General features: G+C 38.2%; 2 protein-coding genes across 11 annotated transcripts in view; both read right to left on the minus strand.

Moving 5' to 3' along the window:
* Window positions 1-1,795: 1,795 nt before the first annotated feature.
* LOC131929451 (endonuclease III-like protein 1) lies at window positions 1,796-8,308 on the minus strand. Of its 5 annotated transcripts, XM_059285669.1 has the most exons (7): window positions 7,404-7,522; window positions 7,084-7,185; window positions 4,445-5,158; window positions 3,324-3,494; window positions 2,920-3,030; window positions 2,585-2,739; window positions 1,796-2,003 (listed from the first exon to the last, which is right to left on the minus strand). In XM_059285669.1, exons 3-7 carry the CDS (start codon window positions 5,096-5,098, stop codon window positions 1,853-1,855), a joined length of 1,242 nt encoding a protein of 413 aa, XP_059141652.1. In that variant the 5' UTR covers window positions 5,099-5,158; window positions 7,084-7,185; window positions 7,404-7,522; the 3' UTR covers window positions 1,796-1,852. The 5 variants fall into 5 exon arrangements, with proteins under 5 accessions (XP_059141652.1, XP_059141650.1, XP_059141653.1 ...); XM_059285667.1 differs by lacking the exons at window positions 7,084-7,185; window positions 7,404-7,522 and adding an exon at window positions 8,208-8,308; XM_059285670.1 differs by lacking the exon at window positions 7,084-7,185 and having other exon boundaries at window positions 7,404-7,491.
* A 190-nt stretch (window positions 8,309-8,498) lies between these two features.
* The window catches only part of LOC131929449 (uncharacterized), a 62,620-nt gene continuing 51,198 nt past the window's right edge, over window positions 8,499-19,920 (minus strand). For all 6 annotated transcript variants that reach the window (XM_059285660.1, XM_059285662.1, XM_059285661.1 and 3 more), the window contains exons 2-3: window positions 19,697-19,858; window positions 8,499-19,151 (exon numbers count right to left, since the gene is read on the minus strand). In XM_059285660.1, coding sequence (XP_059141643.1) covers window positions 11,583-19,151; window positions 19,697-19,816 — 7,689 coding nt within the window. In that variant the 5' untranslated portion in view covers window positions 19,817-19,858 and the 3' untranslated portion in view covers window positions 8,499-11,582. The remainder of the gene's footprint in view (window positions 19,152-19,696; window positions 19,859-19,920) is intronic.

Raw genomic sequence — 19,920 nt, forward strand, 5'->3', positions numbered from 1 at the left:
AAAAATGGACGAAAATCTATTTTGTCTAAATCAATTCGAAGTAAGGGGTCATCCATAAATGACGTCACGCTTTTTTGACGATTTTTACCTCCCCCCCCCCTCCTCAAAATTTCAGTTGAATTTTTTTTAAACAGCTATATTTTTCCAAAATCTTGTCTGAACTCTGTCAAAATAGAGTATTTTAATCAATTGTTATTACAATTTATTAAAACAGTTTTCTAAAACACAAAATAACGTCTAAAATTCGTTTTCTAACATTGCTTTTTTATAATGCAAAAGTGTGACGTCGCAACATCTGACCCCCCCCCCCTTTCATCACACACCGTCACAAAATTACGGACCCCCCCCCCTCCCCCTACGAGTGTGACGTCATTTATGGACGACCCCCTAAGTTAAAATCCACGTACCATTGCAAGAGATTTTTTTACTATGTTTGGCACTGTGATCAGAATTTATGGACCTCCTAATGACAGTACCAGCCTTAGATGTAGCCTATTTAAGCCTACATCCGGGATCTGTAGGCAGCTTCCAAGCGATGCATGAATCAAAAGACTGAATTTTAAAACTAATTAAAATTGTTTCTTCTTCGTTCTTAATTTTTAGTGTTGGAAGGGATCGAGCCTTATCTTCCAAAAGGTTTGAACTCGAGACTTTTTAGAGTTAAACAACCATGAGCTTTTACCGACTTGACCATATTTTGAAATAATTTGTTATTTTTTTTTATCATTGAAGGTCTATCTTATATTTTTAAAAATTCTACATGGTAAAAATATCCATTCAGAGCCGTCGCGAGGCGGGGGGTGCGGTCCGCACCGGGTGACACCATTTAGGGGGGTGACACCAAGACCAAAAATTGCAAAATATATAGAAGAAAAATGCTTTTTGCCAGTTCAGTTCATGAATAAGTAGAGTTTAAAAGTCTTATAAGTACACATCGACCACCTCGACTCTACATACACACTCGCACTTTTTTTTTGGTGTGTGTAGGGGGGGGAGGGGGGGGGGCTGACACCATGAAGTGCCGCACCGGGTGACACCCGACCTAGCGACGCCACTGCATCCATTACAAATGTTCTAAATCTAAACTTACTGTATTTTTGTGATGCATTTTAAACGTGTTTATATATTTGCTAAATTCATACAGCTGAGTATCAAGGGACGGAGCGGACTAGCGGTAAAGCACTAAACTGCTAACCCAAAAGTCTTGAGTTTAAATCCAGGTTTAAGTCAGTAGAATGTTTCTGGGTCCACCCAATGTTTCTTCCAGACTTTTTTCTCCGGGGGGGGGGCACTTGAAATTTTCGGGGGGGGGGGGGGGGGCGGACACTGTTAAAAGTATATTTTTTTTATATAAATTATATAAATTTCATTTCGTTCGGAGGCGGTAAAAATGTTTCGAGGGGGCACAGCCCCTCCGAAGAGATGCCTGGAAGAAACTCTGGGTCCACCCAGCTCATATTAGGGAAAGTAAAGGCGGCTAGGCACAGTGCTGACCACACTATTTCTTCTTCACAGAAACAGTTGAACTCTACTTCACTTGTGGCATAGACCATCAGGTTTCAAAGGGAACTTTACTTTTCTTTCTGAACTGAGCATCATATGTGATGAAAAAGGGAGAGAGCAATAAGTACAACATACTTTCTTAGCTTATGTAAGCCTATGTAACTTAGAGGTGGAAGATTCTTCAATCATAATGTATGGGCCAGACTACTTTGATGGTTTGCAAGATTCTGTAATTAACTGGGATTCTTAATTCACCAAAATATGATAATTAAATAAGAAAGTAAAAGTATAATTGCATGGACTGGTTTTTAATAGAATTTGATTTGAACACTTTATATAACAATCTGATTTAAAAATCTGTTTCTCTGTTCAACTTGACAGATGTTTTACCAACAGGGCAGATCAGTCTATTCAAGCAACTGCTACACTTTGGCTTGACAGGAAGACACACTTGTTGTCCAAAACCAACTAACAGATGATTTATCTCCACCCAATAGTCCCTATAGAAACAAAGAATAAATAATAGATTCTAGTACAGAAAAGAAACAAAAAATATTTTTTGTAACATTTTTAAAGTAAAGGCTTAAAATTAGTTTTTATTTATGTTGTCAGTCAATTAACTACTTTTAATACTTAATATTACTTGAACTACTATTTCAGTAGGAACAACTAAGCCTACATGTGGCAAAATATGAAAAATGTGAAAACCTATAAAATACAGCCAAACTAGCATTTTTATTGCTTACAGACTGAGGGATTTTCCATAAACGTGACACAATTTTAGAAGAGGTTTATCCCAATTGTCATAGGCTGTAGAATGTATTAACACCTTGCTCCAATAGGGCTATTAAGTAGGTCACCAACCAGTTCTATGGCTCATGTAGGTTTTATTTAGCCGTAGAACTGGTTGGTGACCTACTCACCAGCCCTATTAGCATATTGCTATCTCTAAAGTAAAGGATTTACTTAAATAATATCATCTATGGGCAACCCCCTTGTGGAAAAGCAAGCCATTGTTTTTAGTTTCTGGTATAGGCTAATGCATTTTGATACTGTAGAAAAAAAGAAACAAATATATTACTTTGGAAGCCAGTCTTCTAGTGCTTTCCTTGTGTCCTCAGGATCCTTAGTTGGCTTTTTTACCCATTCTAGCCTGTTAGAAATACGGTGAACATGTGTGTCGACACCTATTCCAGTTACTGTGTTCCAGCCTGTTTTCATGACAAGGTGTGCCATCTAAGAAGAAAAAATGCATCCGGTTAATTAGATGGGCAGTTGCCTTCAATTTAAAAACAAAATGAAGTAAGTTTTCGATAGGAGTAATATTTTTTAAAAGTTGACGAATAAATCCACCAAAAACCTTCATAACAATTCGTGTGTGCTTAAATTAAGTAAATATAACAATTAAGTCACTACCTTTGGCCCAACTCCAGGTAAGCTACATAGGTCCTTGACTGTATCGGGTATGTCACCTCCATACTTAGAAGCAAGTATTTCTGAAGTTTGTTTAATATAATTGACTTTTTTCTATAAAACAAAATGAAGCATCCTGACTGCTAGCTTAGTCAAAAAAAGACACAAAAATTATACCACGAGTTACACATTTTCGTTTTTAACTATCAAAGTTTTTGTATGAGTATATAATTTGCTAAATAATCTTAACAGCTATATATAAATATAAATAACTTTAGACCTAATGAATGTGTTTTTGTTCAACATATTTTTGAAAAAAAAAACCCATTAAAAATTATTGGTTTGGTTCCAAAACATTATATTATTTTGTAGGCGTATTTGCTTATAGTAAAATAAACATGTTTTACCTTCCAAAAACCAACAGGGTATATTAGTTTTCCAAGTAACTCATCTGATGTACTCAAGATATTATTCAGGTTACAGCCATGTTCTCTGAGGCGACTCATTGCTGCTGATGTAACCTGGTCTTTGGTTTGGCTTGATAACATTAGAGACAGCAGTACTTGATAGCGATAAGTCTGGATATAGTTAATTTTAAAGACATATTTAACATAAAATGTACCTCAATGTACAGGTTGCTAATTAGATTGATATGCATGTAATCACCAAAAGATTTATACAACTCTTATAAATGTATTCTGCCCCAACGCCATAAAATCTATATATAGATCTAGTATATTTATAAAAATGGCAATGTAAATTCATAAACTATTTATTTAGAATACTTTTACATTAACTGAATAGCTAAAAAATGTTAGCATACATATCAGTTCAGATTCATGTTCAAGTTAGTCAATACAGACAATAGGTTACTTAAACTTTTTAAGTAAATGATGTCATGCTTTTTTGGATGATTTTTACCTTCCTGCCCATCATCACACATTGTCACAAAAAGTGAGACCCACCCCTAAATTATGTCACACTTCAGTCTTCTTCCAATTCAATTTTTCTTTCCAGAAACAGGATGCCCCTCTGTCACATTAACCGAGCTGTGGCAAGATCAAGTATATTGAGTACTTTAATTTACTTAAATATCTCTAAAATATGTGGAATTTTTTATTTTTAAATTCAGTATTAAAAATTGCATGTCAAAATAAAAAAGTGTGATGTCACACTTTCTGAACTCTCTCCCTCTCCTCCTAATTAAACTTCATTGCTAAGTCCAACTCCTGCCCATCCTCTATTCACTATAGCAGGGGTCTCCAAACTACGGCCCGCAGGCCATATGCGGCCCGCAAGGTCCTCTCATCCGGCCCACGGAGATCTTTTTGTCCACGGAAAAAACGTTTGTTGGTGATGGCTGAGGAGCTTTGCCCAGAAAAATCAAAGACATGCGTGGAAGAAACTGGCCCCCAAACTGAATTTTATTAGTTAATGCGGCCCTCGGACGGAAAAGTTTGGAGACCCCTGCACCATAGTAGTATGACATCATTTACGTTAATATCATAAATATGTGATGACAACCCACCTTCGGGTCAGCATTTTTATCACTGATAACATCACAACCCATGACATCAACAGGGGCATCTCTTAGCTTCCTCATCTCAACTATATTTGAATACTGTTTTTGCCATAATGATGGCTGCCAAGTCTTTCCCTCCAGGCTTGAGTCAAGAATTTCCTTTTTTTCAATTTCCAGCTCATATTTTTGTTCACTGCCTTCAAGAATATTTCTTTCCAGTTTAACATCACAATATGAAATGTCTTTATTATTAGTTATAACTCCAGTGCTCTGCTTAAGTTTGGAAGAACTTTCACTGACGTTTAATAATTCTGGTTCTATTTTTATATGGTTTATTAATTTTCGTCGTTTAATTTCAAGTTGTGTAACATTATTAGATCTATCAGTATTTATATTCGAGTTGCAAGTTCCTGCTGTATTATCAAGTTGAATAGTTTCATTCCCCGGTGATAAGGAAGAGGTACTGCAATGTGCAAACTTGTCTGTGTTTTCTACATGGGTCAGCGAATGATCACAAGCTATGGCTTTACTTTTTGAAAGAGATGGCTTTCTTTTTGAACATTTCACAGAACTAAAATTAGAAGCCTGAACAGGGCATACAGTTTTATCAATTGGAATTAACTGCTCAAAATTCTTGGAAGACCGTGTTATTCTTGGCATGTTTTTAACAAAATTGAAAATTGATAGGAAGAGAATTTTTGAGCCTTGTGTGTAGGGTACCTGAAAATTATGACACAAAATCTTTTTGTAGTTAAACATTGTATTAGTTAGAAAGCTAGCTGTTCTAGAATCTAGATCTAAATTTTAGTACCAAACTTAAAACTAGCTAGACTATATTATATAAGGGAGGGTATAGATCTAGAATCTAGTAGCTAAGTAGTTACAAGGCCCAGCAGTGTCTCATGACACCTGGTGTGATACACCAAGGCGTAATCCTCTCAACCGATGACTATATATCTATATCTATATAATATATATATATAATGTACTAAAAATATACTGAAATTAGGGTCATCCCATCCCTCTACAGTTATGATAATGATCCAAGAAGTACAGCCCCTGCTATTTACATTTAAATAACTCAGTTTTAGATGATGGGGTTTCACATCTAAAAATACAATATTGGTAATTCTTTGATGAGATCTTCTTAATATGTTGCATCAGCCTTTCTTGTGAGCAAGTCTGTATATATAAAAATCAAAGCATGTCTGTCTGTGGGTGTGTCTGTTTGCCTTTATTACAGCTTTCCTCCAATTGCCATGAAACTTAGGGAAGTTATGAGAATACTCTTGGAATGGTTGCTCTTACTGTGGGGAAAAAAATAAATTACCGTCGAACTGCACCAAGAACACTTGCAGGCCCAGGGTGCACCCATGACTCCCCTGTGTTTTAACAAGCGTCCTACAATTATGGCACCGTGGGCCACTACATTCGATGACTAAATCAATCCAGGGGTTGAACCCTGTGCCCCTGCGGTAATGTAACCGGTGGCTCCCGAGAATGCCCCATGATGCTCCTAATACCTGGGTGGTTGTGGAGGGGTGTTCTACCTCACTATACTATAATTAGTATAATCATATAAATGAAATTGAAGGATGATTAACGTACACTTAAGGCTATATACTATATACTATATATATAATACAGCATGACCTGTAGTTTCTGAGAGATATTGTGAAGAAATCAGTGCCAAAAACTAAGACAAGAAATATCCTAAAAGTACTAAGTGCCGTAGGTTTAGTTTACATTTAAAAAACTCAGTTTTAGAATACAAGGTCATGTCTTAAAATACTCTATGACATGTTGCTGTTATTTGCTATTCTATTATTATTTATTTTAGTGTACTTAAGACTTAAAGTTTAAACAAAGTCTCAACTCTATCTACTAGCTAGTCTCTAACTCTAAAATAAATAAATTACGATAACGATTAATTGTAATATATAATAATAATTGGGTAATCTTTCATTTTAGTTTTAGGTACGTAAAATCGACAGAGACTGGTATACTACTAGATCAGAGGCTTAGCGACCCTTCCCAGCGCCCGGGGACAAACTTTTGATTTGCACTCACCCCCCTTCAAATTTTTTATTTGCACCCCTTCAAACTTTCAATTTATTTTTCCAACGTATTTTGGCACCCCCTAAGGTCGGCGCCCAGAGACATATGTCCCCACCCCACCCCCCTCACTACGCCTCTGTACTAGATCTATTAGTTATTAGTATTAGATCTAGTAAATTTAATTAAGTAAGTTACTAAGTGGGCTTAAATTGCCTTAAATGTGAAAAAAGGTATGACTCATTAAATTTCTGTAATTAATACTAGATCTAGATGAAACTCAGATCTAATTCTAATTATATTTATTATAATTTATAATATTATTTCACATTTTTAGGAGGATTTATGTTTTGAAAGTTACAAAATTTTTAAATTAGGCCCTAATGAATGTAGAAATCTAGCTTGTAGATTAGATCTAGATCTACCTGTTTTTAAACAATTGTATTAAAACTTTACAGTAAAAAAATAAAGACTAGACTAGTGATGTTTTCATCAGATGCAACCAAGCTCATTTACTTTAGCAGACATCTTAAGTTTTTGTTTTGGATAAAATTATAGTTAGAGATTCAAGGGAAACCACTCTAACTTACGGATGGCTGTAGCAAATCCTGCTCGCAAACACTGCTGTTTAAGTTAATTTCTGGCCTGGATTAATATATTTAGCCGTTGATTTCGGTTTATTATTCAGCTATCTATAATATAATAATAGATCTTGAATTTAGATTTAGTAATGTTGATCTAGATCTAGAGATTTAGATCTAGATCTAGCTAGATTCAGTAGATTGCGCTCGCGATAATTATTTTGAAGTTATTTCCCTTTAGTTAGTATATTTAATTCTTTAGGCCATACTGTAGTTAGTAGTCTACTGTAGGCTATATTTTTAATATTTAAAAACAAATGTTTTCCTACTATCAAATCATTTAGACATCTAGATCTAGATCTTATTTAACATTTTAATTTAAGTATTTTATTGTGTCTGGTCTATGTGTGCTAGTGCTAGGATAGATCTATCAGCTATCAAATCTCTATCACTCTGTGACCTGCCAGGTAGACCTTCCATTGGAGGTACAGAACCCCACCAGATTCATTATCGAATTGTCTGAACCCTTCTTAGGGGTCATCCATAAATGACGTCACACTCGTAGGGGGGAGGGGTGGGGTCCGTAATTTTGTGACGATGTGTGATGAGTTGGAGGGGGGGGGGGGTTCAGATGTCGACGTCACATTTTTGCATTATAAAAAAGCAATGTTAGAAAACGAATTTTAGACGTTATTTCGCGTTTTAGATAACTGTTTTAATAAAATGTAATAGTTTAGACAAGATTTTGGAAAAAAATCGATGTTTAAAAAAAAATCAACTGCAATTTTGAGGGGGGTTGTAGGTTGAGGTGTGACGTCATTTTAGGGGGGGGGGGGGTCTGGCTTTTTGTGACGACGTGTGACGGACGGGAGGGGGGGGGGGGTAAAAATCGTCAAAAAAGCGTGACGTCATTTATGGATGACCCCTTAATGAAGTTAATTATAATATAATAATTATAGGAAAAATAAAATTTGATTCCTTTCAAATTCAAAATATAGGCCAATGTATAATAATCCAGATATTTTACTGGTGCCGAAAATGAACAGTGCGACAGTCCATATAAAGAACAAAACCATTAAAATATGATTTTCACACAAAAACATAATAATAAATATTTCCTGAAAATCAGTTACCTTTTAGACACCAGTCAGAAACATGCAGCTATTTCTTGAATTTTCCATCTCCATCTTAGTTTTGCAGGTGCGAAACTAGAATTGCTCAACTTCGCATGGCAAACGATGTAGTTAGGAAGCTGACGCCTTTCAAGTTCAATATATAGATCTACATGCGAATCCATATTGTACATGTTGTTTCGAACAGGAAATTAAGCTTACTATAAGCGATTAACTATTAGCCGTTAATTTATAATTTGAAAAAAAAAAATCAAATTACTCAAATCAAACAAAAGACACTATACATTTAGAGACTTTTATTTTACAGTTTATTTTGATTTTTAAAAATAACAGCTTGTCATCCATACAAATAAATACCAAACAGCTTGGACATAATTTAACATAACTTTAAACATGCATTTTATTTTATTATTACTTAGCAGATAATCTTAATAACCTAGATTGGCTATATCAACATTTTTTTTTATTCCTAGTCATATTTCGTCTCTGCCTACAAAATCACGTGTAAACTTTCCCCGGCTCTTGTGAAGACACAATGGTGATAATACAAGTTATTTATCACTTGCATTTTTTTTTCTGCTAGAATAAAAGAAAAAAGTCAAGAAACAATTAGATTACACGATCCTAACCCCCGCGATTTATTTGATCTGAGTGATGACATACTCATTAAAAAAACCCTCCTCCCTGTATTATTGTTCCAGTTAAAATAAAGATGAGTCCTCCCCAATAACTAACCAATTAAGACAACACATTTACAAACAGATAGAAAGGGCAGCTGGGTCATAATAAAATTAAACATTTAGGCATAGCTATTTTGAAACTCAGATTCCAAAAACTGCTTTAGTTTATGGCAAGGGGAAGCTATCCGGTGGTTAGCTAATTCTTTATTGTTAAATACGATTTATCTCCCCTAATTCGAAAATAGCGTTAAATCAGGGTTTTTTTTTTTCGTTTTACACTGCGAAAGGGAAGCAAAGTCGTCAATGTCTGTTTTGTGCCCCCCCCCCCCCCCCTCGAGATGGCTGAAAAAAAAACCGCATTTGATTCTTTATTAAACGGTACATCTTCAATCATCACGTGTTATTTGCGGTGTGTGGGAGGAAGGCTTACTATTATTATTACCCTCACTGGATCAAATCCTTGTGTAATTTTTGTTTTACTAAACAACTTAATACGATGTAATTTCCCCTGCCGCCCCACTCCTCTCAGTAGGCCTTAATTTGACTTTACGCATCAATTTTTTTTTTCTATGGCATTTTAAAGTCCCATATTAGAACTATCCTTAGCTGAGCTGATGTGGAAGGTAAGATTATTTTATTCCTATACAGAGTCAAACATACTGTGTTCTATCTGTTGCTTCAAGCAATTCAAAAAACTATATGTGATTTGTCTAAAGATGTTTAATTGAATTAAAAATATACAAAATGACCTGTTAGGCAATTCTGTAGGAAAACAATACCTTAGAAGTATTTTACAAAGGTTTATTAAGGCAAATCAACTTTGAATAAAGAAATCAATAGCCTGAGTAAGTATAAAAAGATTAAAGCAGTATAACCCTTTCATGGGGAAGTTTATGAATACGCTGTTGCAATGGCTAAAACAACTTGACAAAGATTTGGTAATCTGTCAATTTTAGGGAGAAATAACTCATTTTACCAGAGTGTGTAACAGTCATTTTTAGTATTTTCCATTGGAGCTTTAAGCTAGCGGAGTGCATACAATCTTCAGAGAAGACCAATGCAGTTGAATGATCTATAAAAACAAAGTGATTTGTTTTAGATTTTAAAATTCAACTAATCTCAAGTTTTTTTTTTCTATTCCATTAGGCAATATGCCTGTTTATGTTAAGATTGAGAAAAAAAAGTAACAACTCACTAGAACCCTGAATTTATTTCCTGATATACCCCTGGAATATCCTTGTTTAAATGTTTTAAAGTATATTAAGAAAAAAAACAATGTTGGGAACCATACACTTCAAACAAAAGCTTAAAGAGTTAAGTCCTAGAGGAATTAAAGCAAGTAAATGAAAAAAAAAAATCAAACAAAGAATGAAAACAACTAAATAAACTTTCTTTATCAGTTTTTTTTCTTGTCACTGTAAAAGAATCATCTACTCAGTTTTTAGACTTAAATCTATAAAGATTTTAATGACAACTTATTTTTCTAATGTTAATACTTGATATGAGACAGCTATGATGAGAGTATTGACACATTTTAGTGTTTAGGCTTACTATTAACAAAAAAAGTAATGCCTATGTATTTGTACAAAAATATTTATTAATAAAAAAGGTGACATTTAATAAATGTCAGATTTAAAACACATACAATGCCCATTTAATTTGTTAATAAAACAACATATAACAGATTAATAAAGCAGATGGAAATGACAGAATTATGCTCACAATTAAATGTTAGAAATGAGAAACTATTTTGCTAGTAAACTCTAGCAATATTTTATTTATAAATTATAATAAGCAGGTATAAAAATCCAATGGTTCAGCTGGTATGCCTGAAAATAAATAAAAACTAGGAAGGCTTGTATGAAGAAAGTCATGGGGGTAGGAACAGCAGTCATCAAACAAATCAGCAATTATTGTTTCTCACAACAAACAAGACTGCTTAAATTGGCACATACAACACTTCTATCGTTAGCAATAGTGGAATTAACTTTTGGAAATCATTGTTTCAAAGTACAAATGATGTAAACTTCCCATGGCTTAGGAATGTGATAAAAGATAGGCTAATCTCCATCTTTAAGCTATAACATAGACGAAATGTATACATATTTTATAAAACACATTGAACATGACAGATCAGCTGCTATATTTTTAAAAAAATATTTAAACATGTATCCAAGTGTATACTTTATAAAGATGATCAGAAAATTATAAACAAAATTAGCAGCATTAACTTGCAATGTTATAAATCAAATATAAAATGTTAAACTGTTGATACATTATTGTATTCAATAAACTGACCAAACTGATAGGCTTATCTTCCATTCATTAGGTAAAGTCATACACATCTTATTTTCACACGAAATTGAAATTGTTTTTTTTTTTACACAAAGAAGGCTTACATGAACTAGTGAATTCTTGCATAGACCAAAATATTTACACTATGTACAGCTTTAATAATGCCCTGTGATTAATGGTAATATAAATAGCTGCTTTTTAAAATAAAATGATTAAAAAGTCCAATACACCATAAAACCACCATGATAAAATGAACCTTTCCATGAAGTTGGACGATCATTTTCTTGGCTTAGCAACAGAATTGACACTATGGAAATAAACTTAGATATGAAGTGGGATATAGTTTTTAATATCACACAACTAAGGTTTCTAGAATTTTCTTGCTCCTCACACAACAACCCTACTTATCCCCTTTCATAGCTAGCCAGGCAATCACTTCCTTCTCCTTATCTTCATTGTCCCTAACTTGCGATGGCTGGTTAGTGAGCTCTTTCTTCTTCCTACCCCTCCTTTTTCTACCTGGGTAGGTCTTGCTTTGATTATCTACAGAATAGTTAACTGACACTTCAAGAGGACTGCTTTCAACTGAACCTGTTCTTTCTCCCTTCAAGATTGCATGTCTTTGCTCTGGTGTATTTTTAGTCTCCTTTTGTTTTTGTGTGTTAATTTTCCCTAGGTCAGGTGACTTCAAAAGATTGTTTATTTTGGAGGCCCAGAGGCTTTGTTCTTCATAGTGAGATTTATGGTTGGGTGTAGCTTTGCTGAGGTCCAGTATGCTGTCCCCAGCATTGGATGAAGGCTGGTGATAATTATTCAAGTTAAGGGGGGATAAGCTGTTGACAGGTTCAGCAGAGTTATCCAGAGTCAGATCAGGAGCATCGTCTTCAGCAGTCTGTAAAGAGATAACAACTAAACCATTTTCTTTGTGAGCTGTTGTGATGACAGGTTGGGAAGAAAGTGACTCCACTTCATGCGTTATCTCAATAATGCTGTTGGACCTGTTGAGGTGTGGTGGGCCCAGCACAGGTTGCCTCCCACTGAGGTCAGGGGCCTGCTTGGGCAGGATTTTTTTGGTGACCCGCTTCTGGAGCCTGTGTTTGGTATCATCCGTGACTTGGTTGGCCTGGAACTCTTCAGCATTTACTGTCAAGTTGGTCTTTCTCTTACGTCCTCTGCTTACAGGAGAGGCTGAAGTCTCCTCAGAGGCTCCACTGACCAGCTCACCTGCAACTCTCCCATTCATGCTAGAGTTGGTCAAGGTGTCGCCGTTCAACTGGTTATCAGCTGGGCCAGAATCTGGCGGATTTTCTGGAACTTTCTGTTTCCTTCTGGGTACCCTTGTCTTTTTCATGGTAACTGTTTGGCTACTAGAAACCATCTGGGGCTCGTTAGTTTCATCCAGCAGCACATTTTTCCTTGACTTTGCTGTCCTCCTCTTCTTAACTTTAGTAGTGGAATCAGGGGTGAGCTCCGGCTGGGAGAAGGTGCTGTTACTTGGGTGCCCTCCATCAACTAAACCTGCATGGCTTGGAGTCATGTGTGTAGCTGTATAACTGGGTAGATAAACAGGGTTGGTGCCCTGCATGTGTGCAGTGTTGCTCACACCTGGTTCAGGTGGCGCAGGCATGTTGCCACTCCTCTGATTCCACCCAGGTGGCACATAATGGTTTGCATTAGAGTTCAAATTGTGGTACATGCTATCAGTCTCCACAGAGGTTCCAGCTTGGTAATGTTCCGCCATGGTGTTCCTATAAGGGAAATCACCTTGTCTATAAAACTTATTCATACCTACATTGCTCCGTGGGGGTGCCTCCCTAGTGGAATGTGATGTCTGATAAGAAACATTAGCTGATGGCTCTGCTGAATAATGCCCAATTTGAGAAGCTTGCGCTACCCTAGAGCTGTCTTCACTTTCTAGCCTAGGCTGATCTTTAGGAGGTCTGCCAACCCTTCTTCCAGTTCTGGTCCCTGTTTTGTGAGGCAAGTCGACTGATTCACTTTCGTCAGCTTTCCCTTTCTCCAATGTTGGGTGAACCTGGTAGACTTTTTCTTGATATGCTTCAGAAGCTTCAGGGCTTATCATGAAGTTGGTGTACAGTGGGTTGGAGGACAGCATCAAGAGGGTTGCAGCAGCCTGCTGCACACTTTGTTCAGGTCTCTCCCCTAATAGTTCCTGATGGCCAGCCTCAGAGCTGTGATGAGGGACACCCCCGTCTGCTTCTGGTGGAACAGCTTCAGCATCCTCTGAGCGTGAGCGACGAAACGAAACAGCAGCTTTTAACTTCTCTGCCAGGTTCTCTTTTCTGGCCTTATCGACACGAAGGTTCCCCAGACTGTGTTCTGGCGCCTGGCTGTTAAGCATGGTTGAACAAGACAGGAGAGCAGGGTTTTCTTGACTATACATCTGGACCGCAGGAATTTCTTCAGGGTAGATGTACTCGCCGCCTGGTGGGTACATGGCATACCCAGCGCTGGCAGTTTCATGGCGGAAATTTTCAAAGTCCTCAGGGTTATCATTGCTGATGTCACTGTACCCGCTGAGTAGGTTGCTGCAGCGTTCAGTCTCCAGTGTGGGTGTCTTGTCCCGCAGGGTCAGGTCCGGCAGCTTGTTCCTTCTGTCCTCATCGTAACTGTCCATGGAACTGACACTCACCACATCGTCCGCATCAGTTAGGTCTATGACTGCATTTCTCTGCAGGTTGTTGGTGATCTGAAACACCATGTCTAATTCATTCCTTTGTCTGATAAAGCCAAACAGCTCATCAGTGACAGTGTTATCCTCCCTTGGTCTCTTGCTTTTGGAAGCTATCTGCGCCATCAACAGCGAGGAATACGTGTTTTCTTTGGCCGGGCTGGTGAAAAAGTCTTTGACCGGCAGGCCAGCGGCTCTTGGAGGAGGCGTTAGATCTATTGGTTCAACAGAGGTCATCCTTCTAGGTGACAACGCCCCGTTGGACAAGAAGGAACTTGTCCTCACAGGTCTTAGGGCTTCAGAACATGTGCCGGCCGATGAAGCTCTGGTGGGGTGAGGCAGGGTGGTATGGGCTGACGAAACAGGTGAAACTAAATAGGGGGATGGGGTGTTGTTCACCTGAGATGCTGTCTTTACACCTGTGTTTCTTGTTTCTGTATAAAGTGTGCTCCCTAACATTGATGATGTGGTTACAGGGCTGATGCTAGATGAGAATGGAGTCACGTGCTCTGTGCTATGGATCTGGGTTGAATAGTTGTAAAATCTCTGTGTGCTTGCACTGTCAATGGAAGACCTCTCTGCCTGGGGGTTGCTGTGAGCTAAACTTTGTGCAGGGGATTTGTTGAAAGCTGGGTCAGCCATGGAAACTTCCAACTCAGCTGACTTGGGTGTTGCAGGCTCTGAATTCACTGACTTTCTGCGCTGTGGGGGGACAGGAAACTGGAGCGACCGGAGGGGTTTGTGGTGGTGTTGGTGGCGTTCAATAGTTGAAGGTGTGTTTGAAGATTGTTGACCATCTTTCGATAGTCCTGCTGCCAATGGGGAACTGGAAGTTAGCCCTCTGGTTTCATTTGTGTGATTGTGGGTGCTTTTACTGTGTGAATTTGACAGATCCAAAGGTTCCCTGATTGGTTCCGTATTTTCTTCAATAGTGTTGGAGGAACTTCCTCTTCTGTCCCTGACACTGTGCCCAGACACAAGACCCTGCTGGCTGACTTCAGTGTGGCTGTCTTGTGTAGGCACTTGTTCTATTCCTTCAGCTCTACTATCTGCTGGTCTGGTATTGTTTGGTGTGAGTAGAAGTCTAGCCAGTTGTTCTGATGATTTTTGCCAGCCTCTAGAACAGCTTGTTTTCACAGCAGGCGAGCTGTGTGAGTTCTTCTGTAAAACTGTGCCGCTTGGGTCAGTCACAGGGAGGTGCGAGCTAGATGTTTTCTGGACAGCTGTGATGCTGGGGTCAGTGACAGTAATGTTCTGTGAGCCGGGGCTCCTCTGGCCAACAGTGTTGCTGGGGTCAGCCACAGAGCTATTTGTTTTAGGCTGCTGTTTACTTTCCACTGTTTCTGGAACTCTGACCCAACTTGGGTACTTCAACTCTTTCTCTACGGAGTGCTCTGCCCTTAACTTTTGTTTCCCAAGCTGGGCAGCATAAAAATGTCTGAGCAGGTTCTCTCTCTCTAGATCAGCATTGGTCAGAGCTGCCTGGCTAGGGTGGGGCTTCTGGTGCACTTTCACAGAGGTGGAGTTGGCCACAAGCTGATTGATGAGAGGATCTAGGGTGCTTTTATTCCTGTGCTGGGATGTCTTTGAGCCTTGATCAACATGGTGCTGCCTAGTGGTGTTGTGCTGCTCATGTATAACTTTCTCATGAGGATATTTCTCTTTATGGTTGCTTTGTGCTAGAATGGTGGCGACATTTCTCGAAACTGCTTGTGTTATCAAGTAATTATCCTCGTTAGATGATACATATTTACCCCTGGAATGTTTGTAATTAGAATGTTTAGAACCAGGCATTGAGGATGATTGATAAAATGAGGTGGGCTGATGACTTGAAGGTTGAGGAAGGCTTTGACTGACAAAGTCATGAAAGTTGCTCCTGATAAGGGCTGGGGGTCCAGAAATGGGGGTGTTAGTCACATGTTGATGCCACAATGGCTGTCTACCACTGTTTGCGTAAGCAGTCAACTCCACTGGATTTGTAGGCTCATATATGTACTGCGAGTTACTGGGATCTTGCACTAATAAACTGCTGGAATCACTCTGGACACCTCTGACAAAACTGCCTGCAGATGTTCTGGGATGCAGAGAGCTGACACTAGATGTGGTATCTCTGTGCTGGTGGCCTGTGCCATGACTTTTCATAGCTGGCATATTAAAGCCAGTGTGTACCAGATGTTGACTGTTTGCCTTATGTGAGTTTGTTCCATTAACAGTGGAGTAGATTGGCATGTTCTGCACACAGGGTGAATGACCTGACGTGCTGGAGCTAAGACTGCCAGCGTAGGCTGGGTTTATGCTTGGGTTAACGTAGTTAGCGGAGGTTAGTCGCACACTAGTATTGAAGAATGGATGTTGCAGGGATACGGCGGGATAGTTCCCATGGTAAGGTTTGCTGTGGTTAACTTGTAGCATATCCCGATTGGTTGAGACAGGCTGGGGCAGCGGATAGTTCTGATGTGTTTTATCCCAGGAATTGGTGTAGGTTTCTTCAGGCAAGAAACCTCTCCCAGCAGAAGAAACTACATCGGAATGGGTGTGCTGTCTGCTGATATATTCATTGGCTTTCACCTTCTTCTTCTGGCTTTCAAGTTCATGTCCTTCCATGCTGGATCTTTTCTTCTGAACTTCTGCTACAGAATACGGACCAGTGCCATAGTAGTTGTTCGCTACCATACCAGTCCTCAAGACTTCTTCAGAGCTAGATGAATACATGCTGAAGTTGGGATTTGGCTCAAACAAAGGGTCATTAGGAATCCATCTAGTGCTGTTCTCTGGTAATGGTTTCTCAATGAAGGAACAAGCACTGCTCACCTGCATTTTGTTACGTGTTTTATCATGTGTTCCTTCATGACGAGGTACGGCTGTATGCTGTTCATTTCTCGAACTGTTTTCTGGGACTTTGCTAGCAGTTAAAACAGGCTCACTAGTTATTAGAGGGTTAACTGGTTTTATTTTACCATTTAACTTAGAACTAATACCACTTCTATAGTCCTCTAAACTGGGAGATTTTGATGGATAAGGTTTTTCTTTAGCCATAACCACTTCCTTAGGGCCAACATTATGAACCTGCATAGGTAAAACATGAGAAGAGTTTAGTTTTTCTGTGGACATGTTCTGTGTTGTTGGTGCAGTTTTTTGTTCTTTTTTCTGTTGCTCACAGCTAGAACCCCGGGTTAAGTTCATAGGCTGGGGTTCATTATTTGCTATACGGGTCAATGGTGGGATGGCACCTAAAGCTGTGTTCACATGTACAACACTGTGTGAAGAACTAGTCAGGCACTTATCTGCATCAAAGCCAAGACTTTTTCTCCTCTCACCACTAGCTGCTAGAGCAGCGAGACTGTAGTCGGCAGCCTCTGGGAGGATGGAATCTGAGCACTGCTCAACTGTACTTTCACTCCTTCTATCACCCCATGTATCAGCTCCTGTATCACCCCGTGTATCAGCTCCTGTATCACCAGTTGTGATGTTAACACTGAGGTGACTCAACCCTGAACTACCATCTCTGTTGAACACATCATTGTCACACACCATGTTTGCACTGCACCTGTCACTACAATGTGCAGCATGTGTTCTCCCCTCATAGCTTTCAACATTTGAAGATGTCAAATTATCAGAACTAAAATTTATTGGGCTTTCTTGGGATAGCATTTCATTTTGTACTGATTCCACATTCGTTTCAATTCCCTCCCATACGACATTTTCAACACAAGAAATATATTTTTCGTGTTCCACAGAATCTCCTGATATTATGTTAATCAAGTTTTGTTCAGCTATGTAAGTCTCAGAAAGAGAAATATTTCTTGCGTCGTCCTCCTGACAAGTATTTGAGAACCTGAGACTGTTTAGCTGACTTTCTTCAGCTAGATTACAGGACACATTTGTAGGATCTAACTCAGCAGTAAAAGGTGAATTTGCAGCTGGAGGAACAACAGCAGATGGTCCTGTAGAGTCAAGACAAGAACCAGAGCAGGGAGCCATCTCTTGGCTCAGTGTTACTGCTGTCACATGTCTCTCAACCTGTGCAGATTCCATGTCTGCAGTTAAATTACTTGATTCAATACTATCTCTGCAAGGTGAAGAGCTAGTTCCCTGGGCAACCAATGGTTGACCACCAGAATTAAATTCCTCACCCATTGTTAGTTTTGTATCCATTGAATCAACTTTAATCGAGTCATTGTTCTCCGTTAAAGAAACACTTTCATCACAGCTTTTAAGATAACTTAATTTCTTTTTGATTAAATCACTGTCAGTAACCAAACAGTCATGATAACTTCCATTGGTAAGTTCTGGAATGCTCTCATGGTCAATACAAACCAACGTTGGTGGCTGGGAGGGGCAGTGTGAGCGGCTCAGCAGGCTGCCATCTTTAGGCACTGGGGATAACTGAGGAATGGCCTCATCTTGCCGGCATTCAGCGTCCATGCCATTTTTCTGTACAGTTTCACACTTTATATTTTTATCTGACCTAGAGTAAACCTTTGGGATCAACTGTATCCTTTGTACTTTTGGCTTGTCTTCTTTCACATCTACGGGACTCACCTCCCTTAGGTTTTCTCCCTTGATTTCATCTGCAGGGATTTTATTTTGTGATGTGAAAGAAGAGATGTCAGAGAAGAGATTTCTGTTGGCTAATGAGTTAGAGACCCAATTTCTACTCAAAAATAAAGAGTCCTCGGGTAAAGGATATTCAGGAGTTTTATCATCATCACTGTCGTCATACTGTGGCAAGACTATCCGACTTTTTGGAATTTTCAAAGGAGAAAGTCTCCTTGGTCCATATTCTCTACCATTGCAAAAATCACTTTCCCAATCAGATTCTTTCTGGGATAAAGGAGAAACACATTCAGTTTTCTCCTCTTTTAAAGTCTCTTCTGGTAATTTTTTACAATTAACAGGGCTCTTCTTCAGCTCTTTGATATTCTCATTCACATCTTTGGCTGGGGCTGATTTGTTTTTCAAAGCTACATCAGAATTCACTTGATCTTTCCTACTGTGAGCATCACTGATCATTTTAACTCTCCTTAATATGACCCTGGCTTGTTTCAGTGCGTTGGCGGATGATGGTTCCCGCACGGGCTGGGACTGAGAACAGAGCCTGTAGTCCACACTGTCCAGTGAGACCAAAGACACATCAAAGATGTTCCTGCTGTCAAATGGGGAGCTGCCTAGGGATGCTTCAGATTTGGTACAAATCCAGGTGTCCAAAATGGGAGCTTTGGATTTGAATTTAACATCCTTATAAATATTTGACTTTTTCTTGGTAGTTTTGGTAGCCTGGAAAAAAAAAAAAAATTAATAAAATGTCAGTAAAACTTAGGTTAATTTCTAGATAAAAGCAGTCAGCTATTCAAACTTATGAGATGAATTTAGGCAATCATATTATAGCTAAAATTACCTTACTCACATGTAAAACAACACAGAGAAATTGAAGTTTAACTCCAACTTTCATTTTAAGTAGTAAAATAACTTTAACTATATGTTGTATTGTTACATGAACATGGTATGAAAGCTACATTTGAAAAATTGTTAATTGTTCCGATTATTAACATATGTATATGAACAGTATGCATTGCAAAAAGTAAAAAAAAAATACTAAGACTGTATGTATAGAAATAATGAATCTAGAGTAAATTTTTCATATACATTTGTAAAATTTAGATCCTTTATTTATTAAAAGGAGACATTAAAAGCAGCTTTTTTTATAGAAAGCAAAAAAGATTTATTTAATGACAATATGGAAATATGACATGACTACAGTAACATTTTTAGATAGTCTAAATATAGTAATAAAAAGTTCAGTTTTTAATTACCCTAGTTACCTTTTTTAAACTATCATCTTCATCTCCGCTTTCATCATCATTACTTTTAATTACTTTAATTTTCCTTGGGCGTCCCCTTTTGGCTGTACCTGTAGTTTTTTTTGGTCTTCCTCTGGCCATTTGGCCATCAATTGCATGCAGCTTGGCACTAAATAAAAGGAGCTGTTAAAGACCAAACAAAATAAACATTTAATGAAAATCACAATTTTATCTATTATATTAAT

The sequence above is a fragment of the Physella acuta genome, unplaced genomic scaffold (genome assembly GCF_028476545.2).
Source record: "Physella acuta isolate Inbredline_101_S28 unplaced genomic scaffold, ASM2847654v3 ptg001630l, whole genome shotgun sequence".
NCBI lineage: Eukaryota > Metazoa > Mollusca > Gastropoda > Physidae > Physella > Physella acuta.